At 43.9% G+C, this 20242-nt stretch overlaps 1 protein-coding gene across 4 annotated transcripts in view; it reads right to left on the reverse strand.

Moving 5' to 3' along the window:
- Mps1 (dual specificity protein kinase monopolar spindle 1) overlaps window positions 1–20242 on the reverse strand; it is a 95905-nt gene that overhangs the window by 47112 nt on the left and 28551 nt on the right. Inside the window, exons 7-10 of one of the 4 annotated variants that reach the window (XM_077648890.1) lie at window positions 18281–18328; window positions 14625–14756; window positions 9049–9152; window positions 1385–1455 (exon numbers count right to left, since the gene is read on the reverse strand). In XM_077648890.1, coding sequence (XP_077505016.1) covers window positions 1385–1455; window positions 9049–9152; window positions 14625–14756; window positions 18281–18328 — 355 coding nt within the window. Of the gene's footprint in view, window positions 1–1384; window positions 1456–9048; window positions 9153–14624; window positions 14757–18280; window positions 18365–20242 lie in introns of all 4 variants that reach the window. The other 3 variants (XM_077648889.1, XM_077648888.1, XM_077648891.1) reach the window with 3 other exon arrangements.

Here is a 20242-nt window from a genome sequence, read left to right on the forward strand (position 1 = left end):
GATGACGCCTAGTGAGCCCTCGCGTGGTATGCTTTGCTGCCAAAGGCATTACCATGCAAAACCAACCGTACCTTAGTTTCAATAAGAGACTATACTATTTACAGTGTACTGATAACAAAATTAGACCTCTTATCATATGTAGTAGCTAGTTCCAAGCACCTTCTGCACGGAAATGTTGCGAGCGAAGCGCTGCCAGCATACCGGCAGGTACACATTGCTATAAGAAAGAGTCACTAGTGTTGGTGCAGTGTATTCTTGCTTCCAGTTTATAGATAAGCTTATCTACTGCCATTGTTATATATCGAATTATCGATATATCAAACTATTTTGCAATCCCCTTAGAATTAGATATATCTGGGATCAACTGCAGTATGTGTATTTCAAGACTAAAAGATGGTGCTCCTGCAGTTGTGTAGCACAGCTAGACAGCAAAAGTACATGAGCATAACACAAAGCTGGATGAGGGGGAAGTGAGATGACGATGGGCATCACCACTGCAAATTCAATGTTGTCAGACAAAGCAGTAGCGTCTTGCAAAATACAGACTGTTACGGTACACTGATGTGACATGCACGCGTTACTGGGTTTTAGGCAGCCGTTGGAGCTGCATGCATCGGCAATCTACGCATACAGATGTGTGTCTCCCAGAAAAAGGTGCTTTGCAAGATTTTAAAAAACCTAGCATTTGCAGCCAGCAGGCATTCCCCACACTCAGCTATAACAATAAGCAGCTGGAAACCAATTTGTAATCAAGGCACAAAAGTGGACACAGCATTTGCACTACATCCTCTATCAAACTTCAATTGCACATTAGCTGTAAAAGTCCAAAAGGTGCCTCATTTGGTTTCACTACTGGCTGACACACCAGGCAACCTCATTCTGGCTGTCACAACACCAACACATAGCCAATAAATTTGTTGAGTGATCTGAGTGGCCCACAGCACAGCTTTCACCCATCATTTCAGCAACTGAGAGCAAAATAAGAAATATCGCAGCACCACAAGACTGAAGGAAGTTGAGGGCTCAGAGCGTACTATGTTACTGTCTTCCTTGTATAAGCACAATTTTCCTCTGTGTTGTAGTGGCAGAAATGTCACCAAAGCATATGGAGATCAGAGCTGTTGCAGTACCTTACAATCATAATTCACCGCAACCCTCTCCTCCTCCCCCCCCCCCCCCCCCCCCCCCTAAAAAAACGAGATAACCAATCGAAGTCATGCATGCATGAGCTAACCTAAATATTACCAACGGGTAACAGATTCATAAACCGCTACTGCTAAAGCTGAAACATTTTGTTCTGAACAAAAGACAGGCTAAACAACTGCCAAGAAAGAAACACCTAAAAAACAAAGTGGGTAAACCTCATTAAAATGCACATTCTTACCTGCATCATCGTCACTTTCGTCACTCTCACTCAAAGGCAACCTCTGCTTGAAGAAACCTGGATCTTCCTTGCTGTAAAAAAAAAAAAAAAAATCAAACTATTGTTGGAAAGCACAGTCAAAAGCTTTGAGGACAAATCAGAGCTGAAAGCATGCAGAGAAAGTGACAGAGCCACAACAAACCTTGTGAACAAAGATCAGCAAAGGAGGTGATATTGCAGAACCATTGCAAACATTCTAAGGATTAGTAAAGAAAACTCAAGCTAATAAAAAAACTTCCACACAAATTTTTCATACTGTTTCAGGTTAAATAACAAGCAATTCTAATTCTAACTGGCAACAACCACTATCCACCAAACGCATGCGCATACAGCTGCTAGCCCACCCACCATCAAAGCTTAGTTGAGTTTTATTAGCAACCTATTTGAGCCTGTGTGCACTAGTCTAGCATATTGCTTCAGCCTTTCCATGTTCCATTTCACCTGCCAAAATAAATGTATTGCTTGACTGAGATTTGCTCAGTGAAAGGTAAAAAATAGAAGGGTTCCTTTACAACTTATTTCCTTTTTTAGTCAATGAAGGGTAACTGGAAACTACATGAAAAGTAACAAGCCACCGGAGGGAGCCAAACCCATGACCTCTTCATGTCACATGCAGTGTTCCACCAGTTGAGCTAGGTATTTATATCCAAAAGTCACTCCACCATGATGGAAATGACACGTAAAGTCGAGCCCACTTATAACGGCCGCAGATGTAACAAATGCTCACTTATTACCATATATACTCGTGTAAGGGCTGTCCCCGTGTAAGAGCCGCATCCCCAACTTTGGAGCCAAAATTTTGAAAAGAAAAAAATACTTTCGTAGCCAAACGCGAAAATTCGTGCACCAGCAAAAGTTAAGTTTTACAAGTCACTAGGTGGTGCTAGCTGTTTTAAATCCTCTATCATCATCAGTGCTTTGAGATCATGAGGGGATGTGGTCTTGTTTTTGCAACCATTTCACTCTGGGAGCCATTTTTTCTTTGTGCGGTGCTGTGGTCTTGTGCAGTGTGTTAGTGCGGTTGTAGTTACTGTGTGCAGCATTATTCAGTGGATCGCGGCTTATGCTTATCGCTTGGTGACGATGGGCAGATTTGATTTCCTACACCACGGCGTTCAAGTTGTCGCTTATGCTGATGAACACTGCAAGCGGGCGGCTGGACACAAGTTCGACGTCAATGAAAAGTGTGTGCGTCGGTGGTGCAACCAGAAAGAACAGCTCGCTAGTATGAACCGCAACCGGAAAGCATTCTGCGAGAAGCAATGCAAGTTTCCGGAGCTTGAAAAGGAATTTGTGAGTACACCCACAACGGCAAGGAAAAAATGGCTTTGCAGTGTTGACGAAGATAATCCGCGTGAAAGCCGTTGACATTGCTCGCCACATGGGCATTCCGCTTGCGAATTTTATAGCAAGCAGGGGATGGCTTCAACACTTTATGAATCGGCACGCGCTCTCCATTCAGTGCAGAACGACATTGTGTCAAAAGCTGCCCAATGAGTCCAAGAACGAACTGTTGAAGTTCCAACGCTTTGTTAACAGCCTTCGAAGGGAGCACAGCTATGACCTGCCTCAGATAGGAAATGCGGATCAGATGCCTGTCTGGTTCGATACACCAGAAAATAGCACAGTTGATTTTAAAGGTGCAAAAAGCATCTCTGTGCGTACAACCGGTGCAGAACGGCAACGGTGCATGGTGATTCACAGCATCACTGCTGATGGCAGAAAGCTGCCACCATATGTGGTTTTCAAGAGGAATAAGGCTCTGCCAAATGAAAAGTTTCCAGATGGCATTATCGTTCATGTCCACGAAAAAGGTTGGATGTGCGCAACTCTTTTAGGACTGGGTAAAAGTGGTGTGGGCAAACTGACCGGGCGGCCTGCTCCAACGGAGGGCTTTGCTCATCCTCAACAGTTTTCGAGGCCACCTCACAGACTGTGTCAAGGGCCAGCTCGCCGAAACTCGAACGAATTTAGCTGTCATTCCCGGAGGAATGACAAACATCGTGCAGCCACTAGATGTTTCTGTCAATCAGCCATTAAAGCTGATTTCCGGCGTTGTTACTCCGAGTGGATGGCAGCGCAGCGTATGTTCTCGAGAAGGCTCCTATTGGAGGTTGAAGAGAGCTTCGCTGCATCAAGTTTGTTTGTAGATTTTAAGTGCATGGCATTTGGTATCGTGCGACACCATTGTGAAAAGCTTCAAGGTGACTGGAATATCGAATCAGATGGACGGCATCAAAGACGACTCCCTCTGGGAAGGCACCCATGAGACGAGCTCTTGAATGAGGAATTTCCTTGAATAAAGTATGTGTGGTCATTTAGCAGTGTTTACATTAGTGTTTAGAGTCACAGCAACAGTGCGACGTTTCTGAGGATAGATATAGGCCTGACTCGTGCAAGAGCCGCACCATGTCAAAATCGCAGAAAAAAAGTGCAGCCCTTACACGAGTATATATACGGTATGAACAAGGGCTGTGCTACCGTCAAAATATGTATTAAAGCAATGGCAATGAACCTCAAATATAATGAACAACTGTGGCATTACCACTCGGCTATAGTGAACGAGGAGGTGCCATAAACTTGCCCCCACAGTCAAAATATTCGCCACAGAGCATCTCTCAGCCCCCGCAGCACTACCCCAGAAAGAGTACTGAAATCCAAAAGATAAATAAAGAGATGGCATCGAAACTGCAGATAACCGCTTGCCAAGCGCATTGATAGTCTACAAGGTCAATCATTGCAGGCATGTGTGCTGGCTGGGCGAAGCATGAGAAGTAGGAGAAGCACAGTGGGTGCAAGACAGGGACAGCCTCGAAAGTGATGTTACTGCTCTCCTCTTCTCTTCAACATAGCTATGATCAATCTCCCCTCCCAATAAAATCAGCATCCAGGCATCAATCATGCACTGTACGCAGATGACATTAGAATACAGACCATGACGGGCAACGTTGGTACAATGGAAGATCCCCCCCAGGAAGCGGCAATGACTGTCCAAACCTATCTACATGGCTGTGGACTCACATGTTCCCCAGAAAAATCAGAGCTTCCTATCATTTGACAGCTGAAAAACCAAGACACTATAGAAATCCAGACCAACGACACCTCAATACATGAGGTAGAAACGAAATTCTGGGGCTTTACATCAACAACAGGAGAAATAGTTCACTCGCACTACAAAAGCTTTGCGACATGGGTGAAAAAATTGCTTGAATAACTGCCAGAAACACAGCCAAGAATGGTGGTACAAAAGAAAATGACACCCTTCGCCTTATACAGGCATTTGTTACCAGCCACACAGTATATGTGGCACAATATACCTTCAACTCAAGAAACCTGATACTGTTGAACCTCATTAAAACAAAGCTAAAGGGCCAGGCGATTCATTAGTTATACCCACAGCTTTGTTACAGCCAGTGTTGATGAACTTCCAAGGTGAATCATCATTCCTTTGTTATTTCCATTATTTCATTGCAAACCGTTTTGTTATAACGAGGTTCAATTGTGTATACATCTCGACACCAAATCAGAATGACTTATAAAAGAGCCATTGGGCTCCCGCTTTCTCAACTGTGCGACTGCTATACTAAATGGTCCACAACACCATTGAAGAACTCATCGAGGCACACCTTACGGCTCAAGTGGTCCGACTGGAAACCACACAAACAGGGAAGGGTCCTCAATAAGCTCAATATTGAGCGCAACCTTAAACTTTTTGCTAAAACCATCCCAAGCACCTGGAGAGGATGCTTTAAAGGCTGCTAAGCTTCCAAGAAACATGCACCCAACCTACCACCAGGCACGAAGACAAGCAAGAGCAAAGGCAATCCAGAACTATGGCATGCAAGAAGGCGTATTCTACGTCGATGCCGTGGGTCCACAGTGGCGGCTGTCCACAAAGGACAGACAGTCGATGGACTTGCAGCAGTCAACCACAGCACAACAGCAGAAAAGATGGCCACAGCTCTCGCAGCTCCACACGTCGCCTCACAGGCTCAAAAGTAGCATATCAAAGCTTCATTAAAGATGCACTAAAGAGGATTCTGAGCTCGTCTGTTTATGGCCGGAATTCGACCTGCATGCTCCGAGCACATATTAGAAACTGAATTATTGTCCTGTGCGGCCAATTTCCCTATTGAATTGAACATCCTAGTTCCAGCTTTTTTTTTTTAACTCACCTCCGAAAAGAGAGGAGTCAGCCAACGTGTGGGGTGCCTTTATGCCAGCCGCGTGGCATCTTGACGCTTTGCCATCGGCAGAGTGATGCGTAGAGATCGAGAAAAGTAAAGAGTCCACTTGTATTTTTACTTCCGTGGGCCTAATTTGCAACAATGTAGTCTACGACTCAAACTATTTATTCACGGAAGCTTAAAAACAAAAAAAGCAAATGCGAAACCACATGACTGGCTAAAAGGAACAGCATGCATTAGCTGACCCCTCTTTTCACAGGCTAGTTCAATAAAAGGCAGGAGCTGGAACATTTAATTCGATTTAATAGGAAAATCTGCTGCACAGGACAACAGTTTCTAAAAATGCTCGGAGAGTGCAGATAGAGTTCCCGTGGTAAAAAAGCAAGTTCAGATCCCTCTTTAGTGCACCTTTAAGGGTAGAACTGCCCCGCCTGCAACCTTGATCCTCCAAACCAGACAAGCCTATGCTGACGTCAAACAGTTGGTGTGGATACCTGGCCACGAGGGTACACAGGGGAACGAGTTGGCCCACAGCTCAGCCCGGGCTTTTCTCCCCCGGGGCCCTGATAACTATACCTCAGAATCGGACCAGGTCAATCCACTCACAACATACAGCGAGATACTACAAAACCTCAGATTGGAGCAGCAGACATGCCCATCACTTGCCAAAAACCTTAGCAAAAACAAAGGGATTTATCTCCGTAGACCACAGACTCACATTCCACAGCCCTTATATACTACACGGCATAAACCCGGATTCCATTGAAGCGAATTTTGCAAGGAGAAGGCAGATGGACGAAGAACATCAACGTCAGCTTATCGAACGAGTAAGAGCAGCAGCTTTCGCCGGTGCAGTCCAGGACTAAGGACATCACCCTCCTCTTCCGCACCCTCTAACTTTACTTCGAAAAATATTTTCACTATCATCATCATACAGTTGGGGATGAATCAATGGGAGCTATTTAAGTTTGAATGCCTTGATGGCCCCGCTGGTAACATAATGTACATCGCCTGCTCAGTCAGCTCTCTGCATTTTGTGCTGCTAGCAAGTGCAGACAGCAGGCAGTGCAGCTGATATGTTCTGTCCACACATGTACTGCGCCACCTTCATTGCTGCATGGGTCCAGGAAGATGGGTTATGAGGAAATGAAAGGCGCAGTAAATGTCTCGCCACTCATTCACTCATTAGACACCTCAACACCGTGAAGGAAAGGGAAGAAGGTGGGAGTGATAGGAGAGAGAGAGAGAGAGGGGGGGGTACCCTAGTGAAAGGCTCCGGAATAGTTTGCCCATCTCTGGATCTTTAAATACACATGGGTTCAGGAACAGCAGATTACGCTGTCAAAACACCCTGTGATCAAACACGTGTGTATTAGTGGCAATGCATCGTTTATGCACAGCTGGTTGAATGTCACCTGGAATGAATTTGTTGGTGCGGACGCCAACATCGCAGAGCAGTGTTCTAGCAAAGGCACTGTACACAAAGTATGAGCACTCCCCTATCACCACCATCTGATTAGGAAGGCCGATCTGTGTTCGCTTCAACTGCGATTAGTCATATTGCGTCCCTAAAGCAGATTGTTGGCAGCAAATATCTCAGCCAGGAATAGATCACCATGCTGGAGAGCATGGAAAGCACCTTAATGGGATCATCTTTGAAAAAGTAGGCGCACATAACTCACTTTTTAAACAAATAAACGCCACTTCTGTTGGACATTTTTGGCTGTAATATAGGAAGTCCATTTACTACAAACTTCAGACGCAATGAAAATCATCCACATGACTAATGTACACTGTAAGTGGGCTCGACTGTATAAAATTTATTTTTTTTGTTTATTTATTCATTCATTCATTTATTGCAAGTACCTACAGCGCCCATGAGGCATTATTGTAGGGGAGATGAACTGCATATAATAACACATGCAAAGAAGATATTAGGAAACATGTCAGCAAGGTAACACAACATACTAAAAGAAGACAATGATTTCGCAAGAAGTATGAGTGATATGAGTGGTAGCATTACATCGGCACAGTGCTGGAAAACATCAGATCATCATTTCAACAGGACTTTGGAAATCAGGTGCATAAACCACATCATTCGGAAGCATATTCCAGTCAAGAATTGTGTTAGGGAAAAACGAATACTTAAATACATTAATGCGGCATTGATAACTTAATCTTTTTCGTATTTTCTAGTCTTTCCTAAATGTAATATGGCTGCTTTAGATAAGTGTTTTTATTAATACCGGTAAAGTCATTGTAAATGCTGTGCAAGAACTTCAGTCTGAAGATTTTTCTTTGGGTTGCGAAAGTCTTCCACTCAATACATTCGCAAAGTTCTGAGCTCTTTACATGAAAATTATAATTCCCAGTCACAAACCTTGCAGCGCGTTTCTGTACCCTTTCTAACATGTCAATGAGTGTACCCGCGAAAGGGTCCCATGCTACACAAGCATATTCTAATACTGGCCTGACATTTGTTAAATATAATGTTTCTTTTAGTATCTGGGGAGAGCTTTTGAAATTCCGTTGGAAAAATACAGAAGACGAGAAGCTTTGGCAGTTATCATGTTAACGTGGGCTATCCAGTCTAGGGATGCTGTGAGTATAACACCACTATATTTAACCTTATATATAGTTTGGATAGTGTCATGGTTTAAGAGATACGATCCAAGAATTTTCTTTTTTGTTTGTAAATTGCACATGGAAACACTTAGATACATTCAATGCCATGCCCCACTTCAAGCACCAGTCACAAACTCTGTCAAGGTCAGCCTGTAATATACACAAATCATCAAGGCACATGACAGGGGAATACAAAACACAATCGTCAGCATACAGTCTGACAGTGGATCTGAGGTCGACACATATATTATTGATGAATATGAAGAACGGTAAAACATCCACAGGCGAGGACGACGCACCATTTTTTTGCTGAAAGAAGGTGGTGCGGCACAACATCAAAGGCCTTCTTAAAATCTAGAAAAATAACTTCTATCTGAAAACAGTTGTTTATCCAGGATGCAATGTCATGAACAAACTCAGTTAGCTGGGTTGCACATGACAGCCCTGATCGAAAACCGTGCTTATCTTGAAGGTGTTTTACAAGTCCAGATTAGATTATGTGCTCCAGGGTTTTGCAGCAAACAGATGTCAAATATATGGGGCGGTAATTGGTGACCTGGCTGCGATCACCTTTTATGTGAACTGGTGTGACATTGGCTATTTTCCTATATTTAGGTAGTTTCGCAGCCCGTAGTGACTTGTTGAATAAAGTAACCAAAAAGGGACCAATATTTTCTTCACAGTGCTTTAGAATATAGTTAGGAATGCCGTCAGGACCTGGTGCAGAACGTGCATTTTGGTAGCAATGCGAAAGATTGGCACACATTAGTGGGGAGTGTATATAATTCCAGCATGAAGGCATATGCTACTTACAACTTTCGAAGAGCTGGAGGAGTCCCTGTTTTCTTGGTAGAAGAGCTCTGAGAAGAGTCCTTGCTCCAACATGTGCTTGAACGGCTTGAAAAGCCAGTCCCAGGCTAGTCATTCCACAAAGAAAATTCAAGCAACATTAGTTTCACAGTTGTATACTGGCTACATGCTCTGTTAAAGATTTAAAGAGAAGCTAAGGCGGTTTTCAAATCTGCAAACTTTCTAGGCTTTTGAAGTATACTCATTGTTGATCATGTTAGTGAAGTTATTTTTCTAAACTGTTGCAAAAGCATGGGCACAATCACAGATTGAAAGTGCGCCGTTCAAATCTCCCGCGTCCCGAGAGAGTGCAGGAGAGGAGAAAAGCAGAGAGGAAAACCTCCTCCTTATCGACCCATGTGACGTCAATATGAGGAGCCGGAGGTCCTCCGAGTCACCTAAACATGCTTTCAGCGCGCGTTGTTCCTCGTGTTGCCTGCGTTGTGGACGTACTCACAAAGTGTTTCAGCCAAGTTTTGAGCATCCGAACACATGCAGCTGATCTAACATGAGGTACTGCTGTGCGTTCAGGTGTACGAGCAGCTACGGCCACGAAGATGTCTTCCACAGTTTCCCAAAGATAAAAAGCTCGCAGTGCAGTGGGTCGCTGCTGTGAAGAGGGAGAAGTTCAAGCCGACCAAAGCAAGCGTACTCTGCTCGAAGCACTTTCGTGACAGCGACTACGTGCAGAGCTTGTCCCTAATGCGATCGCTAGGGGTTTCTGTCAAAAGGGGCATGGCTGAACCATCACGCGGTTCCTTCACTATTTTTGCACAAAAGAAGCATGTCACCACCGCCAAGAAGTGCATTTGCTAAAAGAAGGAAACATGAGGTGAGGGCTTCTACTTCCGATTTTAAATTCATTACTCTGCGGCAATTCAGGTCTCAATTGTGTGTGGAGCTTTGCATGAAGCGTTGACCATGATTAGCCCACGTGGAGAGCGATCCCGCGATGGGGATGGTACGGGCACAGCTGCATCATGCGGCTGTACTAGCAGGTTTCCTTTTCTCGCGCAAGGGGATATGCTGTAGAGATCCCCATGCTAAACGTCACTTAACTCATCAACGAAACACCGCTTCACGTGCAGACAGGACGGGCAACTGAAAAAAGCCCACTGCTGTGCCTGACATGCTCGTGGAGCCCCTGCGGAGCAGTGGCGCAGCCAGGTTGGCCAGGTCTTGGGGCGCGCTGAGCGAGGTTCAGTTCAACGCGTCGAAGCAAACAAATGTCCAAGCTGCTGACATGCGGCGTCGTGATTTCCCACCCGTTACTGCTTTGCCGTGAATCATTAGCTACGCGATCTGAAAAGAAAATACTCGACAGAAGCCTGGGCGAGTTGCAGCTTGGCTTTGAAACACAGGTGCGCGGCGTCGGACTGTTATTCTGGCAGTGGCGGGACACAGAACCGACTAGGAGCTAATAGAGACATTTAGAATGGGGTGAAGCTATCGGCTAGGGTCATAGCGAAATAGCGAGGAGCCACAGCGCAGGCGAAGGACAATAACGCCCCTCTGGTAATGGTCCTGCGCATGCGCACTGGCGCCTTGCTGTTCCCCTATGTCCCTAACCGATAGCTTCGCACTTTTTTAAATCTGTCCAATTCTGATGTGGTTATGCAAATGCGATAAGTCGGCAGGCGTCATGTTATTCTTACGAGGTAAACATATATATCGATGATCACCTAAAATCCGAGAACGACATCACATACGCGGTTTTCTTGTTTTCATAGAAAAATTTTCAGTAAAGAGCAATTCAGTAATCCAGTACGCTTTTTATCCTTTCAGGTCCTTGCAGAACTGCTTGGAGAAAGATCAAGCATGGAAACACTTTATCCAAAATTGGGCAGTTCCTCTGGTAACTCAGCATGTAATGATGCTACATTCAGTCTCAACATTTAGTTATGCATGGCTATCCTGTGCATCAAATCATATCTCAGTCTGTGTTGCAGATGTCACAACAGAAGCTGGAGCAGATCCCTGTGCAATGCCACATGAAAACTTCGGTGCGGAAAATTCACTAAGTATCCTCGCTCTGACTGGTAACGATCAATATTCAGCAAGCAGAGTAATGCAAGGCACTGACCCCTTACACATAGATGATAACTTGCTCATTATTGCAGATGCAGCACATGATGTGCCGCAGGAGGTCAAACTGACAGTCTTTAGAGGGAAGACCCAAGTCTGTCCAAGCAACGGTGCGGCCAGCGACACAAAGCACAGTTGTACAGGCATGTGTGAAAAGAAGCATGGAATCACCCCACTCTCAGACAAAATCTCACACTGTATCTATCGGTATGTGCCTCCACATTGAGCGTACATTTTTGTACAATAATGACGGGGAAGGGGGCAAAGTGCTATAGAGGTTTTCAATTGTACTAAAACTTCCACATATTCTATGTTGTGTCCAGTGGTAAAAACTACTAAATGCAGCTGCACATATCACATGACTTTTAGGCATTCAGGTTGGTAGCCCCATGATAGATGCAGCTACTCAAACCACCATGCCAATCCAAAGAGAGGCCATTGAAAATGATGACAGTGCAGAAGACGAAGGTGGAGATGAGAACTATGATGATGAGGACTACAGACCATGTGAGGAATTTGAAGAGAAGCATGTGATTTATTAACAGTATGATAAAAACCCGTTTACCCTACTTCTACTCTGGTGCCATGAACATTCACTCCTCATGTTTTCATGCAGGTAGAGTGTTTAGGCCGTCCAGTGCGATTGAAAATTTGCCCATTCTCTTCCAAGCAGAGATGTGTTGGAAACTCCACAGATGAACCCGGCAGCAAAATATTTTTGGTGCAGGAGAAATACCTTTGGAAACTTTTCCAGCTGTGCACAGAGTGCCTCGCACCTCGTACAGTCAGATTCGAGTGTGAAGGCACGCTTCTAGAAGTTTATGAGGAGTGTGCATCTGGCCATTTCGTTTACTGGTGTAATCAGGACATCAAAAAACAGCAGCCGATGCTCAACCTGCAGCTTTGCGCAGCAGTTCTCTGGAAGCAACCCAACAGCTACACGTTGTGAGCAACAGGACAGTTTTTGCAATCCAGCGTTCATACCTGTGGCCTGCAACTGACAGGGTAAGGAGTCATTGTGAAGAAGTTTCCAGCTTTCTTTGCATGGTCAAGGTTCAATGTGCACTGTTTTTTTTTTTTTTTCAGGTTTGGAAAGAAGAGCAGAAAAGTCTGCTGCAAGAGCTGCAAGGCCAACAGGTGAACCTTGCTGGAGATCGACGGTCTGATTCACCAGGATTTAGTGCTAAATATGGCACGTATAATTTGATGGACGCCACAAAGTCTTGCATTTTGAAGTCGCGCAGGTGCGTTTCCACTTTGCTACAACAACGTTCTGTAAATTTTTATAGCTCACTAATGCAGCCAAATGAAGTGTAACGCAACACTTAAATATCATGACTTCTTTCTACAGCACATGCATTATCATAGGTTTAGCCTTCAATCCCTGTGCTGGTAGATGAAGCACCAACACAGCACTACCATAGTTAGAACTACAAACATTTATTTTCGTAAAAATAGTTGCAGCTGGGACGGAGAGACCTCAGTACATGCAGTCTTTTTTTTTTAATTGGTAGACACGCAGCGCATCAAACTCAATATCCTTTGCCATTATCATTCCATAGTCCAATGAAGCTGGCGGCAGCTGTCACATGAAGTTAGAAGGCATGAAACAGGGCCCTGCTTTACTGGAAAGTGAGGAGATCAAGGTAGCAGTGCTGGTGACCGATCGTCATACACAGATCAAGAGCTTTCTCTTTAACAACAAAGCTGCAATCACCCATGAGTTCGACGTGTGGAACATGGCAAAGGTTATCTAGTAGCTGCTGCTTTACGGTGGCTGATAAAATGTTATTTTCAGCATATTTATAGAACATATTACATTAGTTCTATTTTTTCTAATACGCATTTTAGGTATCACCAAGAAGCTGCACACAGCTGCAAAACAAAATAACTGCAAGGAACTTCTGTATTGGGCGACAGCATCCAGTGAAGGCAAAGCACAACTCATTGTGCCCAAATGGCTCTCACTTCTTAACCATATAAGGGACATCCATACACACGATCAGGCATCGTTCCCCACGTGCTTGCACGGTGACATCAAAACCAAGCAGTGGCTCAGAGAAGGTATATTACATTTTGTGAAAAAATACGTGAAAGGCCCTAGCGAAGCATAATTAGGCATATCTAACTATGATATATAAAGTAATAAAATTCCAATAAGAGAGGGTTTCAGGTAGGGAGACACAATCTCTAGAGTACTATTCACTGCGTGTTTACAGAAGGTATTCACAAACCTCAAATGAGAAGAACTGGCAATAAGAGTTGATGCAATTTGGTGATCACGTTGCCTTGCTAAAGAACTCGGAACTCCAGAAGAGTGGCGGATCGGGATAGTTGGTACACGTTTGTCATTTTTTGAAAGTGCCAAAATAACATGGACAAAGAAGGAACATACAGGGACGAGCGCTTGTCCATGTCTGTTTCTTCTTTGTCCGTTTGTTGCTGTCGTCAGCATACAGCAAGCCGCACGCTTAGAGATTTACAGAGATTGACAATGGCCATTTATTTTTAGAATCAAAGGCTTTCCAGAAGCTTCAAGACATTACAAAGTCTAAGGCCCTTCTTAAAGACATGCCATGGCTATCTACCAGACATCAAAACTATGGATTAGAGGCTTTTCATAGCCTTCTAGTGCATTTTGCACCGAAGACCTGCCATTATTCGTATTCAGGAATGAGGGCCAGGTAAGCTGTTGTCTTCTATTCTCTACTTTTACAGTGAGAAGCCATCGATATCACAAAACAATTGTGTTAAACAAAACAAATGTTATGCATCTGTAGAAAAAGTGAAAGGCATGTAGACACGTGGCACAACTATATGAAAAGCTGCCCATCTTAAATTACACTTACTGAAATTGTCAATAGCCGCATCATTTCTTATGTCGTCTAAACAGAAATTAAAAACGCAGTCGACCGAATCGGAAGGGATTTTACATGCCGACACTTTGTGAGCATTTAGAGTTTCGGCTGTGCTCACCATGCAAGCACTGCATTTTCATTTTCAATCCGCCCGGCAACTGAGGAGATGCTTTGTTCTCATAGCTCTTCAAAAGTAGTACTTTGCTTGTTCAGTATTTTCATCATGCGCGCTCATGGTGCTTTAAAACCACTAATTGCTAACATGGTGTTGTGCTCAACGTCCATCAGTGACCTCCTTTTGTAGCATGATTTTTACAGTTGGACTGTTTACATTTGTTTCAAGTTTACACGTTTTGACACAGTCCTGTGCAACTTTTTCAGGACCCAACTAGCTGTACAACGAGAAAAGTGGACGTGGTCAGGCACGCACAAAGGATGGCACACTTCGATGGTGTGTGCGTTACCCAAAGGCAGCAGGTGGTGGCCCAATAGCTTGTCCAGTAAAGGAGCCACCAACTCATGGTAAGCTTGCACCACCTAGTTTATTTGATCACGAAGAAAGTGAATATTGCACAAGCTACAAGATGAAATGCTCACACAGGCTGCGTCAAACGCCTCCTCGACAAGGTTACGGCCATTGCTGAGAGCATGCAGCCTCAGGAGAGGAAAACTGCTCCAGAACCTCGTCCACCACTCAGCAGCAGTCTTCCAAAGGTCCCAAAGGACAAGCTGGTCGAGAAAAGAAAGTCAAGGTTCAATAGACAATGATCAGTTTCTCACCACCTGCAGAGAAAATACTGGTAAATAGTATGAAGGTTTACCGCATGTCCCAAATCTGAATGTGGGTTGAGCAGCTAAAGCCCTTGATAGCCATTGAGACAGGTAAAAATTAATAGCAAAGGATGTGATGACATGCACCGTTAATTAAGGAGAACTAGTTAGTAAACTGTTTGGTTCGTCAGAGTAGTGAAAAACATATCACAAAACATAAGGCACAGTAGGCAAAATCATGCAGCCACTAGAAAGTATGTAGACCACTGTGTACTATATGCTGGGGATTGCATAGATTATAAGGGAAAGAATGCAACCTTGATAACCACTTTAACGCCTCTATTCTTTCCTCCATGGCGTTTTCTTCTGTTCCTTTATCTTTTTTTTTTACTGTTTTATTGCGATTGTTCATTTTGATTCTGTTGCATTTTTTCAGAAAAAAAAGGGGGGTGGGGGGTATGTTTTTGCATTCTTTTCATGTCAGTATGGATATTAACCTGCTTCTCTCCTACCTGCAGGTGACAGCCTCCATGGCCAGACAAGAGCTGTTTGAAGACTAAGTGCGCCACCTTCCCACCCTCCTCACTCCACACCCCACCATAACCCCAGTCCATCCTCCTTAGAGTAAAGGGCCTATATAACCCCTGCCAATGATGACCGCTGGACTGAGGCTCTCCCTTCATTTTATTTTTTTAAGATTTCAATCTCTTGTACTTCTTATCTGCCATTACGAAAGAAGAACCAATGCACTACCGCCACATTATTAGCAGCCATTGCTGTCTTCCAGAAAATATTACTAGCGAGACTGTGGTGAACACACCATAAACTATAAGACAGTATCTGCATGATCTTAAAAGCTTTATGCTTCTGCATTTCTCGACAATTTGGAGATCAGAACAAAAGAAGATTTTAATCATTTTGCTTAGTGTGCTTCATGGAATAGTCATTTGGTAAGCAGAAAAAAAAAATTTTTTCTAGGCACCTTTCTGCTCTGCATTTCTGCGGTAAACATGTACATAGTTGCAATTTTTTGGGCCTTATTGATTGGAAGGGCAATGATGGTGAAGAAAGTGACACAAGGCACATTCGTAGCTAGGAGTTCAGTGTGTTGGCCCTCGACTACGGCACTTTCCACCAGACTGTAAATACAGCTCAATTTTTCACAAAATTTATTTCAACAATATTGTATCCATCATTGTATCCAGTGTTAGATGTCTACATGCAACCATTTAAGCACGCATGAACTGCAAACAGACCAACTATTTCAATCCAAAGCCATACTAGGGAGGCAGCTAGATGCCAGGGCAGACTACAAAGGAAAGTTTCACCCCAATTACAGGTCTTCAGTATGTACTTTTTTGTTCTTGACACAAGTAGGTTTTGCATTGCCAACAGACTTCCAACATGCTTTTCCTTTAGCCTGCAGTATTCTGAAATAAATAAATAAATTTTATAATTCGCAGTAGCAATTCTGACATGATTAGAGTTTTGTTGCTTTAGCTTGCCTTCTAAGTGCTCGATAAGCCAAACAGACCTTCTCTCTTATTTCAGTTCCCTGAACAAGTATCTAATGTGCATGCATACATTTGCTGCTAGCATATAATTACTGCATGGAGCCTTCATGTTTGTATTTATGCCCAAGATTAAAAAAAAATAGTTTAGCTGACGTAAAATCTTATTTGAAGTGGATTTGCAAACTCACTCAGCTGTAGAAGCTACAACTTGTTTAATCCCTGCAGGTGCATCTCGCAAGTTGGTGTTAGTTCAGCCTAACTGCCTTAATTTTTCTGCCATATTGGAGAGCCTCATGTGATCCAGAATTTTAGGGCAGCATCATCAACTCCGCGTAAAGGAATGAAGTTTTGCTAACTCGGACATACTTGCTCGACACCGGCGACAATAAATGCCACAGTAGAGCTATTCAGTGTAGTAAAATGCAACTGGATATTGGTTCAACATGTGCCTAACTGTTTTGTTGCTGCTGGCGTAGTGGATCATCACATGCAGTCACTGAAATGCTGGATGACAGGAGGCTGTCACCGACTACCTATAGCAGAACAAAGCTTGGCCAGCTTGTACATGACTGCTCAATGGCAATAATCATTGACAGAAGTTACAACCCGTGTAATCCCTGCTGTCTTATCTTACAGGTTGGTATTGGAACACAATTATCTTGTGCGACTTCGCTAAATGGTAAGAGATGTTCTGCCAATCTTCACAAATTAATGCACCTTATTAGCATTTTTAGAGGACCAAAAATACTTATTCCTGACTTCAAAATGGAATAAAGTTCTGTTTTATTTGCCATGTGGTTTCTTCATGTCAATCACATTAGTGCCAGGTTCCTGCACAGTGATTGCAGGAAAACGTGCCAGAACTCGGCAGACCCTGCTAATTTAAATTAATCTTCACTGCAAACGGCACTTTTTCTTGCTCTCACTTTGCAAAAACCTCAAGTACTGAAAACAACACACACCTCTGTAGAAACCTCTCTGTACAAACACCTCAAAAAGGTGCTTTTCTCAGACTGTATCCAGGAGACAACTAGGTAGAAAGTGTAGACTTTCTCATTTGTTTTCAGATGAGCCAAACAGCAAGTACACTGCATTTCACTAAAGCCTGTAAATGAAAAGTGTTAAAATTTCCCCCAAGGTTGATTAAAATTTCTCACTCATTAGTGGAACATTTGCTGTTTTTTTTTTTCAAGAATTGTTGCGTCAATTAAACTAGAGGTTATTATTAATTTCGCAGTAGCCGCATATAGCAGGTCTCTCCTAGCGATTTCTGGCACTTGATAATAAGTAGAAGTACTCATCTTCCATTCTATGCATGCATACAAACACTTGCTATGAACGAGTAATATTACAGCCACAGCGAAAATACGGTTATCCACAACTGGGTGTCACCCCACATGCGAAAAAATCCCGTACCGGCATCGGACACGTACCGGAAATTTTTTGGGAATGGTGCCAGCCGGCGCATGCACAAGAGCACTGTGGACGGCTTCTTTCGAAAGAAAGGCCTCTAACAATAGCAGCGAGTCTTGGCGCAGTACATGTGAGCTAGCGAACTCGCCTTTCCGTTGCATCAAGCTTCGGGTATAACTGCCGCTCTCCAGCGTAACCAAAGCAATATTGCGAATCACATCGCAGCAGACGAACGCACTTGAATCACGCACAAGCAATTAATTGTGCATCCACATAATACTTTCTACTTCATGCAACGCTTTGTACGTGGCGCCATTGCCAGGAGAGAAAAATGTGGTCGCGGGTCTTTTCACACACCATGCCACGACACTATTGAGAACACGCCACAGGGCAAGTGAGAGCTAACACATTAGGGTTTAGTCATTTCTATGGACTATAGGCGCACCATCATGATCTTCCGAATGGCATTATGAGAAGTGGCTTATCGTGGGAAAGTTATTGGACAGTCGTCTAGTTTCTGCCAATAACGACATGCAACTTCGAAAAATGACGTACCACAGCATGTTTCCAACGCTGGTAGATGTTCCCGGCTGGTCTTCGCTCCTGGCAACGGAGATACTGCGTCGTTTGCGTGCGCAACTGGTACGAACACATACAGTGAAACCCCGATGTTCACATGAGTGTCAAAAGTGTCCTATAATCGCTTTTACAACACCGCGAAGAGCTGCAATCGGCACGCAACGCAGCTTACAAAGCACTGGAACCATATCGGCAGCTTCACCGGTCCTCAAAATGTCGTCACGTCTTCTTGGCCAACCAGAGGCGGCGGCGTGACCCGCGATGTGCCCCCGAGGCACTGGCTGCATATTTCTGCTAAAAACGACAATTAGCGCTTGCTTTTACCCAATTTTAGTTCGATAATCGAGTTTGCAGCATCAAAGGTGCCACCGCAAGCCCGATTTTTGCAAAAAGTGCTTCAGTCTCCCTTTAAAGAGAAAACACCAGCTTTAGAAATCAGTATGGTAACAACATTGTGAGAAAGGGTACCTTAATCTGCCCAAAAAAGACAACAGCACCAGCTGTGAGCTGTTACAAAACCTAATGTATCTGCATGTAAAAAACTTCCTTTGTACATTGTAAAGCCAAAACTACCAAATCTATGACAGATATGTTTGCTGCAAGCCATAGTGTAAGAAGGCTACCCTTACATGGCACTTTTGAACCAACATAGGGCAGCAAAACTCCTAATGGGTCCTGTGCTGAATGCTCCCTTGACATTAGCATGAAGCACTAAAGACTGTGGCCCCACCTGTTGTCATGCTTTGTTGCGCTGTGTTGAGTTGGGTCGTAGGCAGAAGGATGACCTGCTCAGCAGCAGTAAGATGCTGCCAATGACTGATACCACAGTTGCATAATATAAAGCAGAACCCCTCTATATATAGTAAAGTAGCTCACGCCAGCAAAAATCTTTACTATATCAGGGTCTTTACTGTATCAGTTGTTGGCGATGGCATAGCTCCGACTATGCTCTCTGGCTGCTTACTAAGCACGAAGTGCTAGTTTATAAAAGAACACTCAAATACCTGGCATCGTGCTCTTATCGTCTCATTATGTGATAATTATTTTCAGTTATTGAATGTTATCACATTTTCAACTTCGTTTAAATCTTGTGGAAGTACTGCATTTACACAAATACAGCATGGTTATGTGAAAACCAAAGATTTGCATGATGATGGCATCTTCTTCCGTGGTCTCAGCGTCATTTAAGAGGCAGTAGTTAAAAACGTGCGTGACACAGTCAAGCGCGGCAAAACCGCCTACGCAGTTCCACCGCGCCTCTACCTCTTGCTGCCGCTTTCCCGTGCCTCGCACTGCCGTGCTACGAACGCGCGCCCTTTTCTTCCCCCTCACTGCACTTCCTCAGCGACCCGAGCCGCCTTTTTCCTATGTTCATAACCAACTTCACTTTTTTCGTGCACGCCGCGCGCTTTGGCCCACGGCCTCAAGGTCTTCGAAAAGTTGGCTTCTCGCAGCTCTTGAGCTCAATGGTGAAGCCACCCCCAAAAAACTGCTGTTTTATCGTATTTGGTATCTATTTGCCCCGCAATCCTAGACTTCACGTGCACCGCGATGTCATCATTCCGCGGGCAGTACATCACCACGGCTCAGACGCTCTTTACTATATCTGTTTCATCGAAAAAATTCTTTACTATAACCCAAAAAAATGCATGGTCATCTACAGAAGGCAAAATGGGGCCACAGCTTCGCTTTACTATATCCGAGCTTTTACTATAACCGAATCTGCTATAGCGGGGTTCTACTGTACTGTATTTTCATGTGTATTATCCACTCCTGCATACAGCCTGCACTACTCATTTGGACCCGCACAACAGAGAAAAAAAAATTTCCCTCGTACTACTCGCACACTTTCAGGAAATATGGTTACCCACTTTTGAAACTGTGCAAACAATGTTCAGTTTGTGCTCAGAACAAGTTTATTTGGAGATGATGCTCGCT

This window comes from Amblyomma americanum, chromosome 1 (genome assembly GCF_052857255.1).
Source record: "Amblyomma americanum isolate KBUSLIRL-KWMA chromosome 1, ASM5285725v1, whole genome shotgun sequence".
NCBI lineage: Eukaryota > Metazoa > Arthropoda > Arachnida > Ixodida > Ixodidae > Amblyomma > Amblyomma americanum.